At 48.6% G+C, this 20,958-nt stretch overlaps 1 protein-coding gene across 8 annotated transcripts in view; it reads left to right on the top strand.

Moving 5' to 3' along the window:
- The window catches only part of Nrap (nebulin-related anchoring protein), an 80,848-nt gene that overhangs the window by 43,935 nt on the left and 15,955 nt on the right, over positions 1–20,958 (top strand). For all 8 annotated transcript variants that reach the window (NM_001107443.2, NM_001113743.1, XM_087551948.1 and 5 more), the window contains 13 exon segments: positions 498–602; positions 1,890–1,997; positions 4,349–4,660; positions 5,966–6,070; positions 9,105–9,203; positions 10,675–10,779; positions 11,501–11,608; positions 12,157–12,270; positions 14,053–14,250; positions 15,308–15,412; positions 18,328–18,426; positions 19,798–19,902; positions 20,227–20,334. In NM_001107443.2, the coding sequence (NP_001100913.2) occupies positions 498–602; positions 1,890–1,997; positions 4,349–4,660; positions 5,966–6,070; positions 9,105–9,203; positions 10,675–10,779; positions 11,501–11,608; positions 12,157–12,270; positions 14,053–14,250; positions 15,308–15,412; positions 18,328–18,426; positions 19,798–19,902; positions 20,227–20,334 (1,671 nt within the window).

Below are 20,958 nucleotides of genomic sequence, written 5' to 3'. Positions count from 1 at the left end.
TAACATTTTCAGCTTTCGCTGTGACCTCCGGGTGTTAAGAGCCTTCACGTTCTTGGCATCTCTCTCCAGGATGTACAATTAATTGCTGGATTCCATGGCTACCCTACATGGCGTGTGTGTGTGTGTGTGTGTGTGTGTGTGTGTGTGTGTGTATGTGCATGTGCATATACACAATATATGTATGTGTGTACACTCATATATGTATGTGCTATGTCCGTACATGTATATGTGCTATGTAACAGAAGTACCTCTCAGCAGCTGTATTTTTGTGCACCCCCTCTCTGGTGTCCCTGACTCCTGCCCACTTTCTCACTGTCCTTTGTTACTTCTGTGAGGTCAGCTCTTCCAGTTTCCACAGATGAGTAGCACCATGTGGTCTGTGCCTGTGCCTGGCATGTGCATTGACTCCAATGTCCCTCATTCCATCTGTGTTGCCCCAATTGTGACGGACGGCCCACCCTGTTCCTTCCTCACCCCGACCCTCTTCTCTCTATCAGGTGGCCTACAAGGCAGGAAACGAGCAGTCCGTCCATCAGTACACCATCAGCAAAGACGAACCCTTCTTCCTACGAGCCCGGGCCAATGCTGCTCAACTCAGCGAGGTATCACAAGGGGTGGGCACTGTGGGCTCCGCTGCCCTGTGTCTCTGTGGTCACCTGGCCACCAAAGCCACCAGCTACACTGCAGTGTTTGGTTCAGCTGTAGTGTATGTGGCCTGGTTCCTGACCAGTGCTTTGGGGAAGAGGAAGACAAACCTCCTAGCAATGGCTGGCAGGGTCTTGAGTTACTGACTAGACCATAGTGGGCAGAAGGGGGCTTAACCCAAGAGTCAGCACTAAGTGGTAGGAAGAGGGAAACCCAGTTGTCGACTCCAAACCTTGGTCCTTAGTTTGACCACTTGCCAGGGGTGTAACCATAGACCAGGTCTTTACTCTTGGATGTCCCTTAGTGAAATGAAGCTAGAACCAGCTCTTCCTCCCTGGGTTGGCACGAGGGCTTCGGGAAGTGTGCGGCCATGATGTTCTTCAAGAGTGTGCATTATGGTGACTCCCTGACGTGACAGTGTCCGTGGTTGACATCCCGTCCTAGTATATCTGCTCTTGACTCTCTATACACAAGTCTCCCAAGTCTCGGTCCTCCTGACTTGGGAACAGGCAGGAAGGAGAAACAGAAGACGGGGCAGAGGCTGAACTGATTTCTCCTCTGAAAGGAAGGGAGGCCTTCCCGAAGAAAGGCCCTAAAACTTGGAGGCAGAGGTTGGGGGTGGAAGGGACAAAGGACGGCCCTAGGACTGGAGGCTGGAGAGGGATGGTTCAGGAGAGAGTCCTCTGAGTCTTGTGGCTGAGCCCTGCTGATGGCATGTGTAGATGAGGTCTGCGGCTGAGCCCTGTGGCCGAGTCCTGTGCTGTCCCACGGAATGTCGTAGCATCTGACATGTTTGTGAGACTTCTGTGATGTCCTGTGGGTATGTTTTTAAAGCAATGTGAGGTTTAATCCTTGCTTCTTGTGATGGAAGTCAGATATACCAGGAGGCCCTCAGGCAGGACAGAGACCTGGCTCTCAGGCTAGGGTTGATGTTATTGCTATTGCTCCTTAGAAAGGTTTTCACAGAGTCTAGAGCAGTGGTTCTCAACCTGTGGGTCAAGACCCCTTTGGGGAGTTCACAGGGGTTGTATATAAGATGTCCTATATATCAGATATTTACATTACAATTTGTAACTAGCAAAAATGCAGTCATGAAGTAGCAATGAAAATGATTTTATGGTTGGGGGTCACCACAACATGAGGGACTATGTTAAAGGGTTGTAGCATTAGGAAGGTTGAGAACCACTTGTTCTAGAGTAACCCTCTCGCTTAAAGATATTCACGGCTCCCTTAAATCTCCCCAGACCCTGTACAAGAGCAGCTGGGAAAAGCAGAAGGCAAAAGGATTTGAGCTGAGACTTGACTCCTTGACATTCCTGACAGCCAAAGCCAAGAGAGACCTGGCTAGTGAGGTGAGTCCCTCAGGCCCTAGAGCCTGTCTGGGCAGGATCTTCATCTCCCCAAATCTTGGGGGCTCTTATGGGGAATTGGGATCATGGCAAGTGCTTCACAGTGAGGTCATCACTCCTGCAGTCAGGGCTGTCACCACACACTCCGACTTTTGGGCAAGCCGAAACCTCAGTAGCAAGAGTCTTGCAACATCCACTCCTTCTTGGGAGACCGAGACACAGCCTGTTCATGGTTCAGAGAATACATTCATGGGTTAGACAGGCTTGGGATCAAAGCCCTTCTCTGTCATGTATTGGTTCTGTGAGCAATGTAAGCAGATGGTTAAATCTTTCCATATCTCAGTTACTGGCAAACTGGTAATTGCAAGATTATGAGGACCTGAGGCAGAGCAATATGCACCTTCTGTCCGTGCAATCCATTATGGCTTAGGTAGGCAGTAAGTGGGCCTGAGGGTAGAAAAGATCTGTGCTTGCTACCTTGAGAAAAAGTAATGTTTGAAAGACATGCACAGACAGGATTGAAGGAAGGGGGTGAGATGGGGAAGAAGAGCAAGGGGGACTGACTATGGTAGCCCATTTCTGTAGTCTCAACATTCTAGAGGCAGAGACAGGAAGATGCAAGTTTAAGGTCTGCCTCACTATGGGAATCTGGGCTCAGCACCCGCTTCCAAAGACACAGCCAACAAAACCAGGCTAAACAACAAGTGCAAAACCCAACAAGAAGAGCACAAAACACAAACTAAAAATAAAACAAAACATACATACAGGGAGGGAAGGAAGGAGGAGGGAGGGAGGAAAGGAGGGGGATGAGGGAGGGAGGAGGAAGAAGGGAGGGAAAAAAGGAGGAGGGAAAAAGGAGGAGGGAGGAAGGGGAGGGAGGGAGGAAAGGAGGGGGACGAGGGAGGGAGGAGGGAGAAGAGAGGAAGGAAGGAGGAGGTGAAAGGAAGGGATAAAAGTAGGAGAGAGAAGGGAGAAGGGAGGGAAGAAAGGAGGAAGGAGAAAGGAGGAGGGAGGAAGGAGGAGGGAGGAAGGAGGAGGGGGAGGAAGGAGGAGAGAGGGAAGAAAGGAGGAGGAGGGAGAAAGGAAAAGGGAGGAGGGAGAAGGGAAAAGGGAGTAGGGAGGGAGAGGAGAGGAGAGGAGAGAGAGAGAGAGAGAGAGAGAGAGAGAGAGAGAGAGAGAATAACAACTAACAACTTATCCAGTGGTTTGGTGGTATATACTCTGCCATATAACATGTTATAATGCAATGAGTGGGTGCATGAGTGCCCTTGGCTTATCCCTTGTCTGGCCCACAATAAACAGAGACGGTGTCAATGCTGTCGTTGGAAGATGAGCATAGAGTCTCCTCACAGAGCAAGAATGGCAGCGCTGAACACGGTGCCACCTGACTGGACTCTGTGCTCTTCAAACCGTCCTCACAGCTCTCTCTTCTGGTTCAATGGCAGCTGTCCTTGGGGTGCTCTGTGCTGTTTAGTTATACTTTTCTGTTATCCACAAAGATTCCAGGTCAGCTTTTGCGGGTGACAACAGGTTATTTAAAAAGAAATCAAATGTGGGGCTAGGCAATGGCTGGGAGGTGACAAGCATTTGCTGCTTTTCCAGAGGACTGGAGTTTGGGTCTAGCAACCATATCAGGTGCCCCACAACTGCCTGTAAGTCTAGCTCCAGGACGTCTGAAGTGTCCCTCTGCACTCCCTTGGCACTTTATATATGTGCACGCACACACACACACACACACACACACACACACACACACACACACACACACCACAGGATCTTAAAATGCTGGCAACATGCCTTTTCAGTCAAGAGCCCTGGGAGGATTCAATTACTAGCACCCTCTTGGCTGCTCACAAAACATCTCTAACTCCAGTTCCTGAGGACCTGATGCCCTCTTCTGGCTTCTTTGAGCACTGCATTCATATTTGCATAAATGTCAGTGCAGGCAAAACAGCCATAAACGTAAACAAAATAAATTAAGCCTTTAAAAGTACAGAGGATTAAAGAGCAGTCAAGTGAAGGATGTCTTGAGTTTAGAGGGCGGAGATGACGCCTCACAGAGGTGTGGCGCAGGTCTGTAATGACATCCAGCATTCTGTGGGGATTGATACTCCATTTGTCAGTTTGATGGGAAGCCCTTCTTTGGACTGATTGCGTTGTAACACCATATGGCAGAATTGCGGCTGACTTGGAATCTTTACGGACAATAGAACATTGTAACTAAAAGCCATCAGTTGCCCACTAATAGGGCTAATACCAGATCAATGGCTGTCGTTAACCTCCTGCCTGCGTTTTGAAGCCTCCTGGCTTCTTGAGGAGACTGAGCCGTGTCCCGCTCTGTGCTTCCCACCTAGGTGAAGTACAAGGAGGACTATGAAAGGTCCAGAGGGAAACTCATCGGGGCGAAGAGCGCACAGGGGGATTCGCAGATGAGCCACTCGCTGCAGATGTCTAAGCTACAGAGTGAACTGGAGTACAAGAAGGGCTTTGAAGATACCAGATCTCAGTACCACGTCTCCCTCGACATGATTCACCTCGCCCATGCTCGCCAGGCGCAGCACTTAGCCACAGATGTAGGCTACAGGACGGCGTCGCACTGTTTCACAGCTCTGCCCACAGACATGAAGGTGGAGTGGGCCAAGAAGGCCTACAGCCTGCAGAGTGATGTAAGCTCACAGCCTCTGCCTGTATACACAGAACAGTGTGTATGAGGGTGTGTGTGTGTGTGAGTGTGTGTGTGAATGTGTGTGTGTGTGAGTGTGTGTGAATGTGTGTGTGAGAGAGTGTGTGCGTGTCTGAGTGTGAGTGAGTGTGTAAATGTGTGTATGTGTATGTGAGTGTGTGAGTGTATGTGTGTGAATGTGTGTGTGAATGTGTGTGTGTGTGAGTGTGTGAATGTGTGTGTGAGTGTGTGTACATGTCTGAGTGTGAGTGTGTAAATGTGTGTATGTGTGAGTATGTGAGTGTGTAAATGTGTGTATGTGTGAGTGTGTGAGTGTGTGTGTGGTGTGTCTGTGAGTGTATGAGTGTGTGTGAGTGTGTGTGTGAAAGTGTGTGAGCATGTGTGGTGTGTGTCTGTGAGTGTATGAGTGTGTGTGAGTGTGTGAGAGAGAAAAAAAGAGTATGAGTGTGAGAGAAAGAGTGTGTGAGTGTGTGTATGTGTGGTGTGTGTGTCTGTGAATGTATGAGTGTGTGTGAATGTGTGTGTGTATGTGTGAGAAAGAGATAAAAAGAGAGTATGTGTGTGTGACAGAGTGCATGTGTGAGAGGAAAAAGTGTGTGTGAGTGTGTGTGTGAGTGTGTGTGTGTGTGTGTGTGTGTGTGAGAGAGAGAGAGAGAGAGAGAGAGAGAGAGAGAGAGAGAGAGAGAGAGAGAGAGAGAGAGCCAGGGGAGAGGGGAATATCCCTGTACCCCTTCCTGGCATGTCTGTTTCAGGACAGATGATAGACTACTCTTAGAGAAAAGCGTCCACTTAAATAATTTTCATTAAAACTATTCATTCAGTCGCTAGTGAAGAAGTGAGACCTGTCCTCCCATGCCCCACAGTGCTGGGAGGAAAGATTTGATGCCATGAGGGTCTGTCCACTAGCTCCTGCTTGGTTCTGTTGTGAGCCATCGTTGTCTTCTCCCCCGCCTGTCGTTTTAAACAATGCTGGTGCAGACAACAAGGAAGATGCTTTTGCCCAGAGGGAAGACATGAGCCCCCAGTGAGGGCCCAGGTTGACTCAGCACCTTCTGCATGCCTAATGTTGGGTAGGGCCTAAAGCCGCTATCTGCAGGTAAACCTCTGACTAAAGGGGGGTTAATTTGTATATTTGGGGGCCTTCCCCATGACTCCTCAGAAACAGGTAAGACAATGGCTTTGATTTGACTCAGCTGGCACCAGGGGCACATTGGGAACACTATCAGCCCTTTAAATGGCTTCGCAGTGACAGCAGCCTGCCTCTCCCCCTTCCTTTTTCCTTTGTCAGAACCAATACAGGGCAGACATGAAGTGGATGAAAGGCACAGGCTGGGTGGCCACCGGGTCATTAAATGTGGAGCAGGCGAAGAAGGCAGGAGAACTCATTAGCGAGGTGAGATTCCCTGACAGTGCGCGTGATGGGGCTTGGTTGCATCAGGCGTGCGGCATTTCTGTGTGAAATTAAAATAATTTCCACTCAAAAGGCAAAGCCACATGAAAAGGTCTCCAAACCCGGACTAGGGCTGGTAATTAGAGAGAACCCACACACCAAACACACACCAGTAGGGACCCATAGAGCCCCGGCCAAAACAAAGTGGGTGACAAGTGAGATTATGTAAAATAATGACCACCAAAGGGGCTCGACTGCTCCCCGCCCCTCACCTTTCTAATGAAGCAGCCCGGGAGAGATGGCGTAAGATAGGTCTGCAGCGCCGTGCCATTTCTCCTCTGTCGCACCCGGTCGCACCCGTATACACAGCGTGTGAATATCCACAATGCTATCCAACACAGGGATCTAGCTGTTTCTTTCTCCTGGGAGGGACAAGTCTCTTCTACTGTCAGGTTGCAGCCACCCTAGTGGACCTGAAGGCAGGTCTGCTTATGAGAGCAGCCATTCTCCTGATCTCTGGGCAGTTTCCCTGAGCAGCACTTTTAAAGACCACGAGGGTCGGGTTCTGCCTCTGTGCTGTTGACATATTGTCAGTTCTAGCATCTCTGGCCTGTAGGTGTCAGAAGCACTCTCTGTCCAGCGGTGGTAACCTGAAAGGTTGCAGATGTGGGCAGGCAGCAGATGCCCTCTAGGGGGCAGAATGGCTGCCGCACAGAGCGCCTCTGAGAACTGTGGTTTGAAGCTTGAACTCATTAGAGCCTTAGCACCACCAAACTCCCAAATTCAAACCCCCTTCATGACTGTTGGGAAGGCCTGTGTCTAGAAGGCAAGTGAGCATTCTGTCATCTTTAGAGTAGACTGATGTTTCTGGAACTTTCTGGACAGGGAGGAGCCCTAAGTTTACATAGCCCTTGAAGGCTTGTTTCAAAGCACGTTTCTTATTGAATGCATAGTCTTATTGAATGGCAGCCATGCTGATTTTGTAATGCTCTTGCCCGGTATTGTAAGGATCTGCAGTGAAGTCTCCTTGCACATTAGATGAAACTGCTAAATGTGCCCTGTTACACACTGACCTGATTTTCAGAGACCTTCTTTGTTACTGAAGACTCAGAGAATCCTGAGACCTCAGTGGGGTCGATGTGGGTCTGTGGTTTTCTGTTTAATTCAGAAAGAGCCTCTCAGCAGCATAAACATTCAAAACTATGGGAACAGCCTTTTACATTCAAGGATTAATCATACTGACCGCTTAGCATTGGGCCCTCTCATAAAGGGGAACCTTCATTCCCTACCTGCTCATTTTCAGTCTAGACTTCCAGATGGTTTCTGTATGTGTCTAAGTCTGCCTCCAAGGACTTTCAGGAGGATAATTTGCTCCATCGTGCTATTACTTTGTCATAAATACTTTCCTCATTTTGCAGACTTTCTCAAGAAATTTGCTTACGTTCTCAACATCTTTGCCTCAGACTAGTTATCAAACTTTTTATTAGGCAAGATGAATTTTAACAATTTCCCCCAACTACCTGACGTTTCTAGGTTCCTGTCAAATTGGGCTGATTATCTTTCAGAGAGAATGCTAGACACTGTGGAAAGAGCCACAAATGAATATGGACACGATCACAGACATATTTATGCAAATACCCATGGATATATGAATTCACAAACACACGCATGCACACATACATGTATACATTCACCCACACATGGAAACATACCTTCACACATACATGTACACACATTCACATATATACACACACATACGTGAATACATTTGTTCACACATGTATACATCCATCCACACACGTGTGCACATACATTCACACACATGGAACACATACATGAATGCATTCACTCACACATGTACACATTCACATCCACACATGTGTAATTGAATTCACACGTGCACACACATGTATGCATGTGTTCATCCACACATCCACAAATACATTTACAAATGCATTCACATATAAACACAGAAACAGATGCAAACGCACGTGCACGCATGTGCACATGTGAACACACACACGTCTGAGGTGTGACACAGGAGTCATTACAACTCTTCGGCTTAGCCCCAGCTAGCGAATATTTTTAGCTTTGCTGATTGCATAGTTTCCATCACAGCTCACTGAAAATGTTTATGGAGAATATGTCAGGGAACGTTATAGTAAAGCTTCATTTGCAAAACACAGGTGGCCAGCTGGCTTTAGTTGCCCCTGAGAGAGCCTAGTACAGTGTACACAAGCTCGAGCAGACACGTGAGCAGGTGTTTATAGAATAATATGATCCCCGGGGGAAAATACACTCCACCGTACCATTAAGACTATAATATTTCAGGCTCTGAAAAATGTGCTCTGGTTAAAAGGACATGGAGTGAACGTGACCATGATATCCAGAGTTCTTCAAACAGAGTCATGCAGTCTCTGCCGGCAGTTTACATGTTCTGTTGCTTTTGGTTTTGTTTAGTGTGCACGTTCCATGTCTTTCCAATGGGGTGAGCGTTCCTTTCAAGGGTACCAGGACCCTTGCCCTTTGGTGATGTCTGAGAATTAGCACATATACTAAATAAAGCATAGTCTACCCTGAACACGCCCTGCGTATTAAATGCAGGGTTTTGGCTGTAATGATGTCTGCTGGGTCCTTTGGGGGGAAGGAAAACAGAAACCTTCAATCGACAAATGTAACCAGGAATGCACTTTCTTGCCAAACTAAGACGTAAACACCTGCGACCCAGAATTTGAAGCCTCTCGAAGGGACGGCTTTGCAAGTGTGGACCCTGTAGTATTTTACTGGTGTAATCTAATTTCGAGATGTTGTCTTTGCACCAGGTAGTGGTACTTTAATGTTAATTGACACGAGGTTATTCTTAAATTGAGACAAATATTAACCTGGAGGCGCCTAAGACATAAAGATGGAGGGAAGCAGAACAATAATTATGTTCGCAAATTCACTCTAATCTCAAGCAACCTGTGATTTTCCCTCTTTCAAACGGCATGAAAGAGCCTCGCAAAATTCACAGCTTTGATCTTTCCCTGCTCAACAGAAGAAGTACCGTCAGCATCCAGATGCTTTGAAGTTTACCAGTATTAAAGACACTCCGGAGATGGTCCAGGCCAGGATTAGTTATACCCAAGCAGTGGATGTAAGTGATAATGTACACTCCGAGAGTGTGCTCTCTTTCAGCGGTGTGATTGAAGCGGAGGGGATCTCCGGTCTGCTCCTTCTGTCGTCCCGAGGATGAAGGGACCCTTGTCTTTCATGAAGCTCCCCTTGGTGGGGTTCCTTCCTCATTAGGCTGCAAACAGAGCGTGCCTGTACTCCCGTGCCAAGTGGGGCTCTGCATCCCCCTGCTGCCTTGGATGCTCTCCCTCCTCGCCTCTGCATAGCTTGCAGATTTGTGGCCACGAGGTCCCTTTCCCCCTCCTCCTTTTGTTCAAAAATGTTGTTTTCAGACCTGGAACTTGGAGTAAGATTCTGGCTAATTGGAGTGAGTCTCGGGCCTCTTTGGGATCCGAGGGCAGACATTAACACTGTGTTCTCATTTCCCCAGACTTTCAAAGATGATTTGAGGCTGATTTATGGATTTGAGCCAACTTACCGTATTCTGAATATTACTAGAAACCAAGATTTGACCCCATGCTCAGTTCACTAGAGATTAAATAGAACATTGAGGTCTTATAAAAACTCCCATGAGCACAGGAATTAATGGGCTGCTACTATGGAGCGAAGTCCACAGATCTGTGTGTAAGGCAGGCTTGGCTTTGAAATATCTTAAAATAGTCAAATGTCTGACACATAAAAATATTTACAAACCCTGGGATCCAGTTTTCAAAATTCTCCGTATGGCTTTATAAGAAATTCTGGTTGTGTCTTTGTCTACAGAGGGCCTATGTACTGTTCAGGCCGTGAGATGGCACCCTTCCCAGGTTCTTGGGCTTAGGAACCGATTTCTTGTTTACCTGCTAATCAGAATCAAATAGAATTCTTGAGAAACATAGTTGAACAAGAATTTCTTGAGGAAGAAAAGCACTCGCTGTGTCCTTACCCTAACCAACTCTAGGGGGCACTGCTGTGATATGCAGAAGCCTGGATATGTCCGATAGGCACTGGGACGGAAACACATAATTCTGAAAGTTTCTTCGGTGGCTGTGCCAACTCTATGTGCCACCAAGCAAACTTGCAAGCTGCCTGAAGCTCCCCGTGAGGTTCTGGTAAAGAAACTTGGAAGGAGAATATGTATTAGGTCAGGAATCCTAAAGGTGGGGACAGAAGGAAGGTTTAGGTGGGCTTGTGCCATCCCCTGCAGAATGTCATCCCTGCATGCCTTCTGGGTCCCCAGTCCTTATTGCATAGCCAGGAGAATAGCCAGATGAGTCAAGGGCGGCCAGACCTCATTTTCTCCAGTTGACGCTTGTCCCAGCGGAACTTAAGTGAAACCTTGGTGGTGGGGAAGGTTTCCGCCTGTCATGGAATTTAGAGCTGATGAGAGAGTGATATGAATTTCATTGTGTCAGCTGTGAGAGGTCTGGGTGGAAGCAGGATGCCTCCGTCAGTTCTCTACGATGACATACGGCTGCCCAGGCTGTAATGCAAAGACCTCTCTACACCCGCAGAGACTATACAGGGAGCAAGGAGAGAACTTAAAGCACCATTACACGCAGACTGTAGACTTGCCCGAGGTCCTGCTGGCCAAGCTGAACGCCATGAACATCAGCGAGGTGAAACTGCTGGAGGGGATACTGGGTCAGAGGTGGGAAGACAGGGTGTCTTCATGGGCATCATGGTGCCCCGTGCTGGCACCATGGTAGGATACTGGGTTCAGAGACAGGAGGGGATGGAGTGCCTTCATGGGCTTTATGAATTGGGGTTTATGCTTGCTAGGAACAAGGGGATCCACACTTATGTTTGCACTGGGCTCTGTAATGGTTTAGTGCCCTGTGTAAGACACAAGAAGGAGACAGGAAAAGTATCTCCCTTAGTATCAAGGCCTCCACGTAAAGGAGCTGGAACACAGACATGTCTTAATAAAGCTAGATGCAGCTGGTGTTGGTGCCAAGGTGTAGTTTCTCTGAGAGCCCCTCTCCAGTTGTCTCTGGTCTTCCGCAGAGACATCTGGTTGTTCTCCATCTTGTGTAATGATCTCTAGAAGAACAGCCTTGCCTTGTGCCTCCTTACTGAGCTTGATACTCAGTAAGCTCTAGCTAGGTCTGCGGGATGCAAGCCCTTGATCCGACCCCAGCCTCTCTATTGCTTCACCAGTCAAGGGTGGATGGGAGGCAGGAGCCCACTCTAGGACATAATCCATTCTAAGCAAGATTGATCTCTAACCCCAGATGGGACTGTGGGTGGGAAAGGGAGACCTACTGAGTGAGATCCCTGAGGGGGGTGGGGGAAGCAGAATGTAGGAGACTATCAGACCTGTGCCTTTCTCCCTACCAGACTCGCTATAAGGAGTCTTGGAGCCGGCTTCGAGACGGCGGGTATAAGCTGAGGCTGGATGCCCTTCCGTTCCAGGCAGCAAAGGCGTCCAGTGAAGTTATAAGTGACGTGAGCATCCAGTTCTGTGGCAACATTTATTCCAAACCTCTTTCGGTTCTTTTGCCTCTAACTCTTGCCTTCTTTTGCCTGTGGATTTCATATCCTCTCCTGTCCAAACTGACTGCGTTAGGGCAATCAGATAACAATCAGTGAGAAAGAGTGTACTCTACACACACACATACACACACACAATTCCCTAGTCCAGGGCACAAAGCCCAGTGCCGGACTGTAAACACAGACCCTGGGCGGATGAAATGCACCTTCCACCAAGAGTTTTCATAAAGCCAGTCTGTGAGGAACCCACTAACGATGCCCGCACTGTCTCCCAGCCCTGGCTGCCCAAGTGCTAATGCTTCTGCCATTTCAAATTGGAGCCCTTTAGTCATTGGGAGTCTTGCATATGAAAGAATAGACTTTTCTGACGACTCCTGCGCGCTCCCTTTTAACTCTCCCAGTTACTGTCAAAAGAACAAAACATGTTCGCCCAATACCCACCTCTTCCATTCTGTGTCCCTTGTCCCCGAGCTGTTACTCTCTCCCGCTCTCTCTCCCTTTAGTACAAATACAAAGAAGCATTTGAGAGAATGAAAGGGCAGCTGCTCGGCTCCCGGAGCTTGGAAGATGACCTCAGCCTTGCACATTCAGTACACGCGACCTCACTGCAGAGTGATGTAAGTAGGAGGAGAGGCAGGAGCTGGGCCCACCTGACGCTGGTCCTGGAACAGCCAGCCTAGGTCCCCCAGCCTCTGGGGAGTGGGTGATGTGATCGCTCCTGATTTGCAGGGTAGAGTCATGAAATCTCCTTCAGGGTTTTAGCTTCTTCTTCATTAGAATGTGCTCAGATTTGTGGGCCTCCTAGGTCCCTTGTGGACTGGGTATTCTTAGACTCAGATCTAGGTGGTCTGTGAGGTGGGTTTGGCCTGCAGAGATACTTAGGCCACAGAGTGAATGACTGAAAGTATTTGGAAACGGAAAAGGATTTGTACGAAAGTTCTAGAATGCTTGTTAGATGCTAGACTGGATTCCTGGAGGCTGGAGCCAGTTGAAGTTGCTCAGTAACAGTTTTGTGGAGATGGGGTATGTACTTGTACACGCACACACGCACATACAGACACACACGCACACCACTTTACTCTTCTTTGTGCTCACATAAATGTAGGCACCTGATTTGCTATCACCCTTTGACGATTAATATGTTCGTGTGGACTCTGGTGCACAGGTGTGTATACAACCTCCTTGCACATGTGTGAGGGGCAAATGTGAGGGGTGAAATCTGTGCCCAACATGTTACAGGGGTATGTATTATCTCATTTAACTAGGGTCTCCACTAACTTATTGAGGTCAAGAGTGAATGGCTCAGTCCCTTGCCCAGAGTCATCTAGAGAGAGGCAGTACATGCTCTTGCTCTCTCTCTCCCTCTCCCTTTCCCTCTCTCCCTCTCTCCCTCTCTCCCTCTCTCTCCCTCTCCCTTTCTCCCCCTCTCTCTTCCTCTCCCTCTCTTTCTCTCTCCTCTCTTTCCTCCTCCCTTTCTCCCCTCTCCTTCCCTCTCTCCATCTCCCTCTCCCCCTCCCCCTCCTGATCCACCTCTTTCTCCCCTTCCCTCTTCCCTTGCTTCCTCCCTCCTTCCCCCTCTCTCTCTCCCCCACCCCACAGCTTCACCTCTTCTCTGCCATTTTTCTCTGCCTCAGTCTTCCTGTCTCCACCCTTGCCTTTTGTCTTGGGTCGCTGACCTCTGAGTATGGGATTAGATGGGAGCTGGCCTTGTTCTGAGGGTGAGGGAATGATTCATGAGTGGGAGGTGTGGAGTGTCAGAGGTCAGTCTGTGGTTAGTATGCACTCTATTTCTGAGGAGGCCCCGGGTGAGGAGTACCAGCCTTTACACAGCTCCCCCCAGGGCTGGGGAGGCTGGGGAGCCTGAAATGGGTTCCTCCCTCAGTTTTCAAGATAGATGTTGTGCTTGGGGACGGGTATCTATTCTCAGACTTACTTTCCAGACAGCCCTCCCCCTCCTGCTGGCTCTCAGATTGACTAGGAATCCATCTAATGTTTGACGAAGCTCTCTGCCAAGTGCCATGAGCTGAGAACCCCTGAACTTGGGCAGATATTGGGGCGGGGGAATACACTGGATGGAGCTGACTTTTGACAATGTAGAATGGGGCGATCTAGGAAATTGATCAGGGGAGCACTGGCATTGGATATGCCTCTTGTCTATATTGCCCCCTAGTCAGGGAGCCATGGCCCTGTACCCAGGCCAATGACTTCCAGGGCCAAGAGTTGCAAAGTCATGAACCAGGCTGAAGCATACTTATTAAGTCCCCGTCTGCAAGGGGGCAGCATGGACCTCCACCCGTGCCTCCACTGGATGGGACAGTTGTGTCCTAGTTGCTCTCCCTGATGATCCTGTGCAAATGGCACCTTTGAAATGGTGGCTGCCGATCTGTCTGCCCCTCCAGGTGAATTATAAGAAAGGCTTTGAACACTCAAAGGCTCACTTCCATCTGCCGCTGGATATGGTAACCTTGGTGCATGCCAAGAAGGCTCAGACCCTGGCCAGCAACCAGGACTACAGACACCCGCTCCCCCAACACACATCCTTGGCAGAAGACCTGAGGCTGAGCTGTGCCAAGAAAGCTCACAAGTTACAGAGTGAGGTAAAGTGCCCGGACCTCTCCCTCAGGACCCTTCTCCTGCCAGCTCAGATCACAAGGCAGTGGCCCTCAAGTTCCTTTGTGGCTCTCGGTGGCCTCTTTAGGTCAGGCAACTTAAACTCTTCTTTATCTAGCCTAAGAGCTCCCACACAGTCCACACAGTGAGAATAGCCCTGATTCCTCGAGAATTCCTGTTGGATTCAAAGTGTTGTATTTGGAAATCACCTCATTTAATCCCCATGATATCCCTGCGTTAATAGTGCTTACTGCTCAGAGAAATCTTAGGCACATGGGAGGGAACTGAGTAGTCTGAATGGGGTCAACTGTACCCGAGGGATGGGGAGGGATGCCACGTGGGTTTGTGGGTTTTCAGGATCTGTCCCTGGCCGCTGTAGGGATGAAGGAGCTGCCACGCTCACTGTAGGCCATTTGTCACTTATGCAGAGCCCTGGAGTTTGCCCTGTCTGGTGCTGTGGTAACAGTTGGAGGGTGGCACACCCAGAGCTTTACCAGCTGAGGGGAGTAAACTGGGGGACTCGTTAACTGTCATTCCAAATCACTCAGGGTTAGGGTTGAAAATACACTTACCCACAGAGGTGCAGACCTGAGCGAGTCTTTGCCAACTTATTTAGGATTCGTTCATTAGTTCTTCCTTTAACCCATGATTAATTAATACCACCCACTGCTGCTGGCTTTTGTTTGAAAGACTGGTTAAAGCATTTGTACATTTGCCCCGAGACACCTGACTTTCTAGCCACAATTCTCTCCAGTATTTAGGTTTTGATAGCTCACATGAAAACAGAACTCCATCCGGATCCCTGTCACAGCTACTCACAGAGAAGTGACAGCCGAGTGATTTCCGTCTGACCCACGTTCTCCCCTGATAAGCCTTTTACCGAGAAGTATGAGCAGCGTTGTTGAGTGGCGCCACATCTGTACAGACAGACCCAGGCTGCCTGGAGTCCTAGCCGTGCGCTTCCAGATGGTGTCCGGGCACCCTGGCTTCTCTTGCTTCACTGATCAGAGTTTGGCTTTTCTGATGTTTGTATATTCCTTGTAGAATCTGTACCGATCGGACTTGAACTTCATGCGTGGCGTTCCCTGTGTCATTCCTGGAGCACTGGAGATTGAAGGAAGAAAGAAAGCCTCTGAGCTCATCAGTGAGGTAACATGGGACTCCAGAGGGTGATGGTGCTACGGGATGTCCGTGGCAGACCCCCCAGTGGTTGTGTGTCCCACCACTCAGGCTGCTGGGGGTTAAGCTGTCACCTCTTGTCCTGGGTATTTGGTCTTACTGAAGTTTTCATTCAGATTGGACTCCACCTAAGAAAGCTTGGTGGGACTGGGGAGATGACTCAGGAGATAAGGCTAAATGAGTGAGCGTGACGACCCCCAGCACCCACTTACATAGCCAAGCACCACTGTGTTCATCTGTAATCCCAGTTCTGAGTAAGTGGAGGCAGGAGGATGGCAGCTTACTGGCCAGTGAGTCTAGGTGAAGCAGTGAGTCCCAGGTTCAGTGAGAGACCCTCTCTACAATAAAATGTTAGAGGAAGATAACCGACATTGACCTCTGGTATTCATACACACACATGTATGCACATGCACACATACACTGTATGCATACATGCTTGTACATGCATACATACATATTGCACATGCACATGCGTGCACATGCACACACACTATATGCATACATGCTTGTGCATGCATACATACATATTGCACACACATGTATGCACATGCACACCGCACACACACATGCATGTACATGCATACGTACACATTGTACACACATGTACACACATGGTCACACACTGTACACATGCATGCTTGTATATGCATGCATGCACATTGCATACATATGTATGCACATATACACACTGTACACACACGCATATGTACACATTGTACATGCACATGTACACACATTGTATACACTGTATAAAAATATGGATGTACATACACATACTCTACACAGGTGCACCCACATGCATACACACAGTGTATACATACAGAGACACATACTATACACACACGACACATAAATGCATGCATGTGTATACACGTTGTATACCCTATACACAAACCTGCATGCATGTGCATATACATGCTATATACACATATCAATGCACATGCATATATACAGTGTATACCTACACGTACTATAATACTGTTCACACACATGCACACACATGCATTTATGCACTGTAGATACATACTATATGCATTACACACATGCATGCACATGCATAATAGATTATACACATATGCATGTTATGTATACACACATTACATATACTGTACACAAACATGCATGCATGTGCACGTACATGTTGTACACATACATGCATGCACAGGCATTATACAGTGCATACACACAGACACATATACTACACACATACTGAACACATACATGGCTGCACATGCATACATATATACCACACACATGGGTGCCGTGCACACACATAGTATACATTGTACACAGACATGCATGTGCATATACATATTATACATACACATGCATGCACATGTACATATTCACTGTATACACACAGACACACATATTGCATACACTATACATACAAATGCATGCACATGCATACATACATACTGTCTATACACACTCATATACACACAAACACACACACAAGAATATCAAGTAATCTGACTCATGAGCCCATAGGGTGCACTTTTCCTCGGTCCTTTGAAGGGCAGCCTGTGGTACAGTGGAAAGCAGGAAGGCTTTGAAAACCAACAAATAAGGCATTGAAATTCCTGGTCAGCTCTCATGTGTGTTGTGACCTCAGCCTAGTTGCCTGCCCTTTCTGATCCCCTGCTCTAAATTAGCCTCACGGGGTTATACAGAGCCCCTCTGTCCGGCTTTTGTCAGGATTGGCACTTAAGCCGGATGTTTCTCTGACAGCCGTGTTTGATGGCAGCAATGTGCTTGCTGATTAGTAAAAAGTAAACAGACTCAGAATGCTAAGCTCTCTAAATGCATGGGGAGCCTTACTCACCTCATGATGCTTCTGGCGGACTCAAGGACCAGGACGGTGGTGGGGATAGAGGGACAGATGTTTAGTGCAGGCCTGCAAGCTAAGGTGGGTGGGCAGTGCCCTGTGCCTGTGAGCTCAGGGGCCCTGGGCTCTGCCTTCCAAGGATTGTCTCAGCATCAAAGCCCTCCATAGCCCATGTCCTTCAGAGCCCCGTGGGGATCTCCAGAGAACCCATAAAGCCACTGGTTTCTGAGTACTGGTACAGGCAGGTGTGGTGTGCGTGTTTGTGTGTACATTGTGTGGGTGTGTACATGGGCCTAAACTTTGTTCTCAGGAGCCATCCTTCTTGGTTTTTGAGACAGGGTCTTTCCATGACCCAAAACTCCGTAAGCAGTCTAGGCGGGCTGGCTAGTGAGCCCCAGTGAGCCCCAGGGGTATGCATGTCTGCCTCTCTGGTGCTGGGATTACAAATGTGTTACCCCACATGAGTGTGGTTTGGAGGGTGCACAGTGTGTCATGTGTCCTCGATGCTGAGGACCTCCAATTTCCTCAAGTGTAGACTGCAAGTGTAGCTGGTCCAGTTCTTTTACACAGGGAGATGGCCTGCTGGACTCTAGAGGGTTGGTCTGGCAGCCTGGGCAGAAGGAGGCTTAAGTGGGCGTGGTGGCATATGCTTCCAATTCCAATGTGGAGAAAGACAGGGGCTGAGTGTCGCTGGCCACTAGGCTGTCTTGTCAGCAAGTTCCAGGTCCTGTGAGGGACTCATCTCAAAAAGATTATTTGTAGTGTTTCTGGGGAACAATACCCCACACTATCCTCTGGCATCTACATGCATGTACACATAGGGACACATGTGCATGTGCATGCCCAGGTGCACACATGTGCACATGTGTCTGTGTGTGTCTCTGTGTGTGCACATATATATACACGCACAGAGACACAGACACAAAGACACGGACACAGACAGACAGACAGACAGACAGACAGACAGACACACACACACACACACACACACACACACACACACACTAGGACTTGCAGCACTGTTCCTTCCCTTACCAAACTCTCTTTCCTTTCTCAGAGTAAATACCGCCAGCATCCTGGGTCATTCAAGTACACAGCTGTGACAGACACTCCCAACCTTCTGCATGCCAAGTTCAGCAACCAGATCACCAATGAGGTGAAGTCTTCAATGGCTGTTCAAGGATGGATAGATTTTTAAAGAAAAGACAAAAAGATGTGTGAAGTTTTGTGACCTGGGGAAGGGAAGGCCATTTGTATTGGCGGGGGGGGGGATTTGGGGAGAAAGGAGCATTTTGTACAGGCCTAAACATCTTCCGGGTCACAGGAGGGCCAGTTGGGTATCTACTTTGGACTTTAGTCTGGTTCCTCTAGGACAGGGGCAGGTTGGAATCTCAGCCTCAGGCCACACCCTACAGTCTCTGGACTCGAAGAGTCGTGGACAGGGCCCTATGCTGACTTGTTTGTACATAGTCAAAAAGGCTAGCCTGTGACCCTATTCTAGGCAGATGGTGGCCAACCAATATAATGTTTGTTTGTGGAAGACGCGTGGTTATCCAGAGGCGGGTCTTGCACAGTGTCTGCCTGGAATTCTTCACCTCGACCTCAGTCACCATCTCCTAGATCTGTTCCCCCCAACATTTGCTATTTATTCCTAACAAGAAAAAAAAAGGAGGGGAAGGGGTCTCCTTTGTCAGAATTACTTCTCCTGCCCTCCTAGCTCTTCTCCTTGCTGGGGCTCTCCTGTCAGCTGAGCAGACACGTTATCGGAGCAGTTTCGTTCTTACGATGCTCCCATCCCCAGCTTTCAGAAGTTATGTGGGGATCTGGTTATTTTTCCCACTCACCTCCGCATTCACCCCAAGCCTTCGGAAGCTGGAAGTGTGGTAGCCAAAGATAAGGACCCCAAAGAGATGGAGTTCAGCACTTTGCACAGAGATGACATCAGTTTAAAACTCTTCCTCACCCCTTCCTGCTCTTTCTAAACCGTGTGCTGCAGAGAGGCCATTTTAGGACAGCCTCCAACCCTGCAGAGGCTGGCAAGCGCTGACCCATTTCTGATCACGGGGACCGGTCCTCTAGGGTGGGCCTGGCTTAGCTTGCTCTCAGAAGGGATCCTGAGGAATCAGGGAAGGGTGCAGACCAGGGCTGCCCCTTTCCACCAGCAGGGCTATCGTTACATATCCCAGGTCTCAGGGTCACTTTGTGCTGTATCACGGGGAAAGAATTTCAGGACACTCGCCCCTTGTTGACCTTCTTCTGGTGTTTGGCAAAGCAGTTCTGGTCACGGTCCTTCCATTTCAATGTGATTCAGGCAGCCTGACTGTACTGAAAGAAATGTCCCTCAACCCAGGCTGAAGTTTTGCCCAGGGAAGCCTTTCTAGCTACAAGCATTGACCACCGTCTTCTCATTATTTATTGATTTACTATTAATTAACCAGTTAATTAATTTTTAATTTGTGTGTAGGCCCCACTACTTGTTTGTTTGTTTACTCGTCCGTTTATTTACTTATTTCTAATCTGGGTTCAGCGTCTCTATAAAGCAGCTGGTGAGGATGCGCGGCACCAATACACGATGACCCTTGGTCTGCCTGAATTCATCCGAGCCAAAACGAACGCAGCCAACCTGAGCGAGGTAAGCCTTTCTCCCTGCCGAGGTTCAAGCGAGCTCCGAAGCTACCCGTGATGTGTGCTCCAAGCGGTCCAACAGGTGCTTCCCCATTCTTTGCCAGAGTTTTAAAAGAGCACCTGTTTTAGGTGTCCATGTAAAATCCACATGCGTGTTACATACACGTGGGTGCTCAGAGCCCACTCCAGGGCATGTGTTGATGAGAGTTTGCTCTGTGAAACAGAAAGCACTCGCTGCTCACAAATGGAGTCTGGGACACCGTGCCACAAGTGAAAGGGCTTGCACCCTTTGCTGATTGATTTTAAAGTTATACATCTGCTCCCATTTTAGGCAAAATACAAGGAGTCTTGGCATAATCTTCGTGCTCAAGGCTACAAGCTAACGATAGACGCCCTCCCTTTCCAGGCTGCGCGGGCCTCTGGAGACATAGCCAGTGACGTGAGTGGAATCCCCTGACCTCGATCTCCCCTCATCTCTGTTAACTTCACGTAAAACACTGCACGAGGCTGATTTTTCCTAAATTAAAGGAAATCTATAGCCATGTGAGGCAAGGCGTTACCTGCAGAGTATATCAGTTCTGAATGAGGTCCTTCCCCAAGAGAGGGAGGGCCAGTCACAGGCTAAATGGGTGCAACAGTCTGCAGCAGAAGGAGCTGGGGACTCTAACCACAATGGCGGGCAGTGGTCACCTGAGAGTTACCTGTTTGTGACATCACCCAGAACAAGCATGAGAGATTTGACACGAGAGACTTCCTCCCTCTTGGCTCTCTTGTCAACAGCGACTTTCTACCCCTCCACCCTCCCGAAAACAAATTACAGAGAACGTGGACTTCGAATGGGCAGGTCCAGTTTTGGGGTCTCATGTTTCTCCAAATATGAACGGATGAAATATAAGTTTCCTTCTTACGCTATTAGATAAAATTCACTTCGATAGAACACACTTTGGGAGCAGGGACTTCCCAAAGTTCTGAGATCTGATTTTAATTAGATAGGAAGGGAGGTACAACGTGTTCACCCCTCAGCCCCGAGGGCAGGGTGGGGTCATGCTTCAGGCCAACTGCC

The sequence above is a fragment of the Rattus norvegicus genome, chromosome 1, assembly GCF_021556685.1.
Source record: "Rattus norvegicus strain SHRSP/BbbUtx chromosome 1, alternate assembly SHRSP_T2T, whole genome shotgun sequence".
NCBI classification, from domain to species: domain Eukaryota; kingdom Metazoa; phylum Chordata; class Mammalia; order Rodentia; family Muridae; genus Rattus; species Rattus norvegicus.
This window is presented reverse-complemented; position numbering and strand designations above follow the sequence as displayed.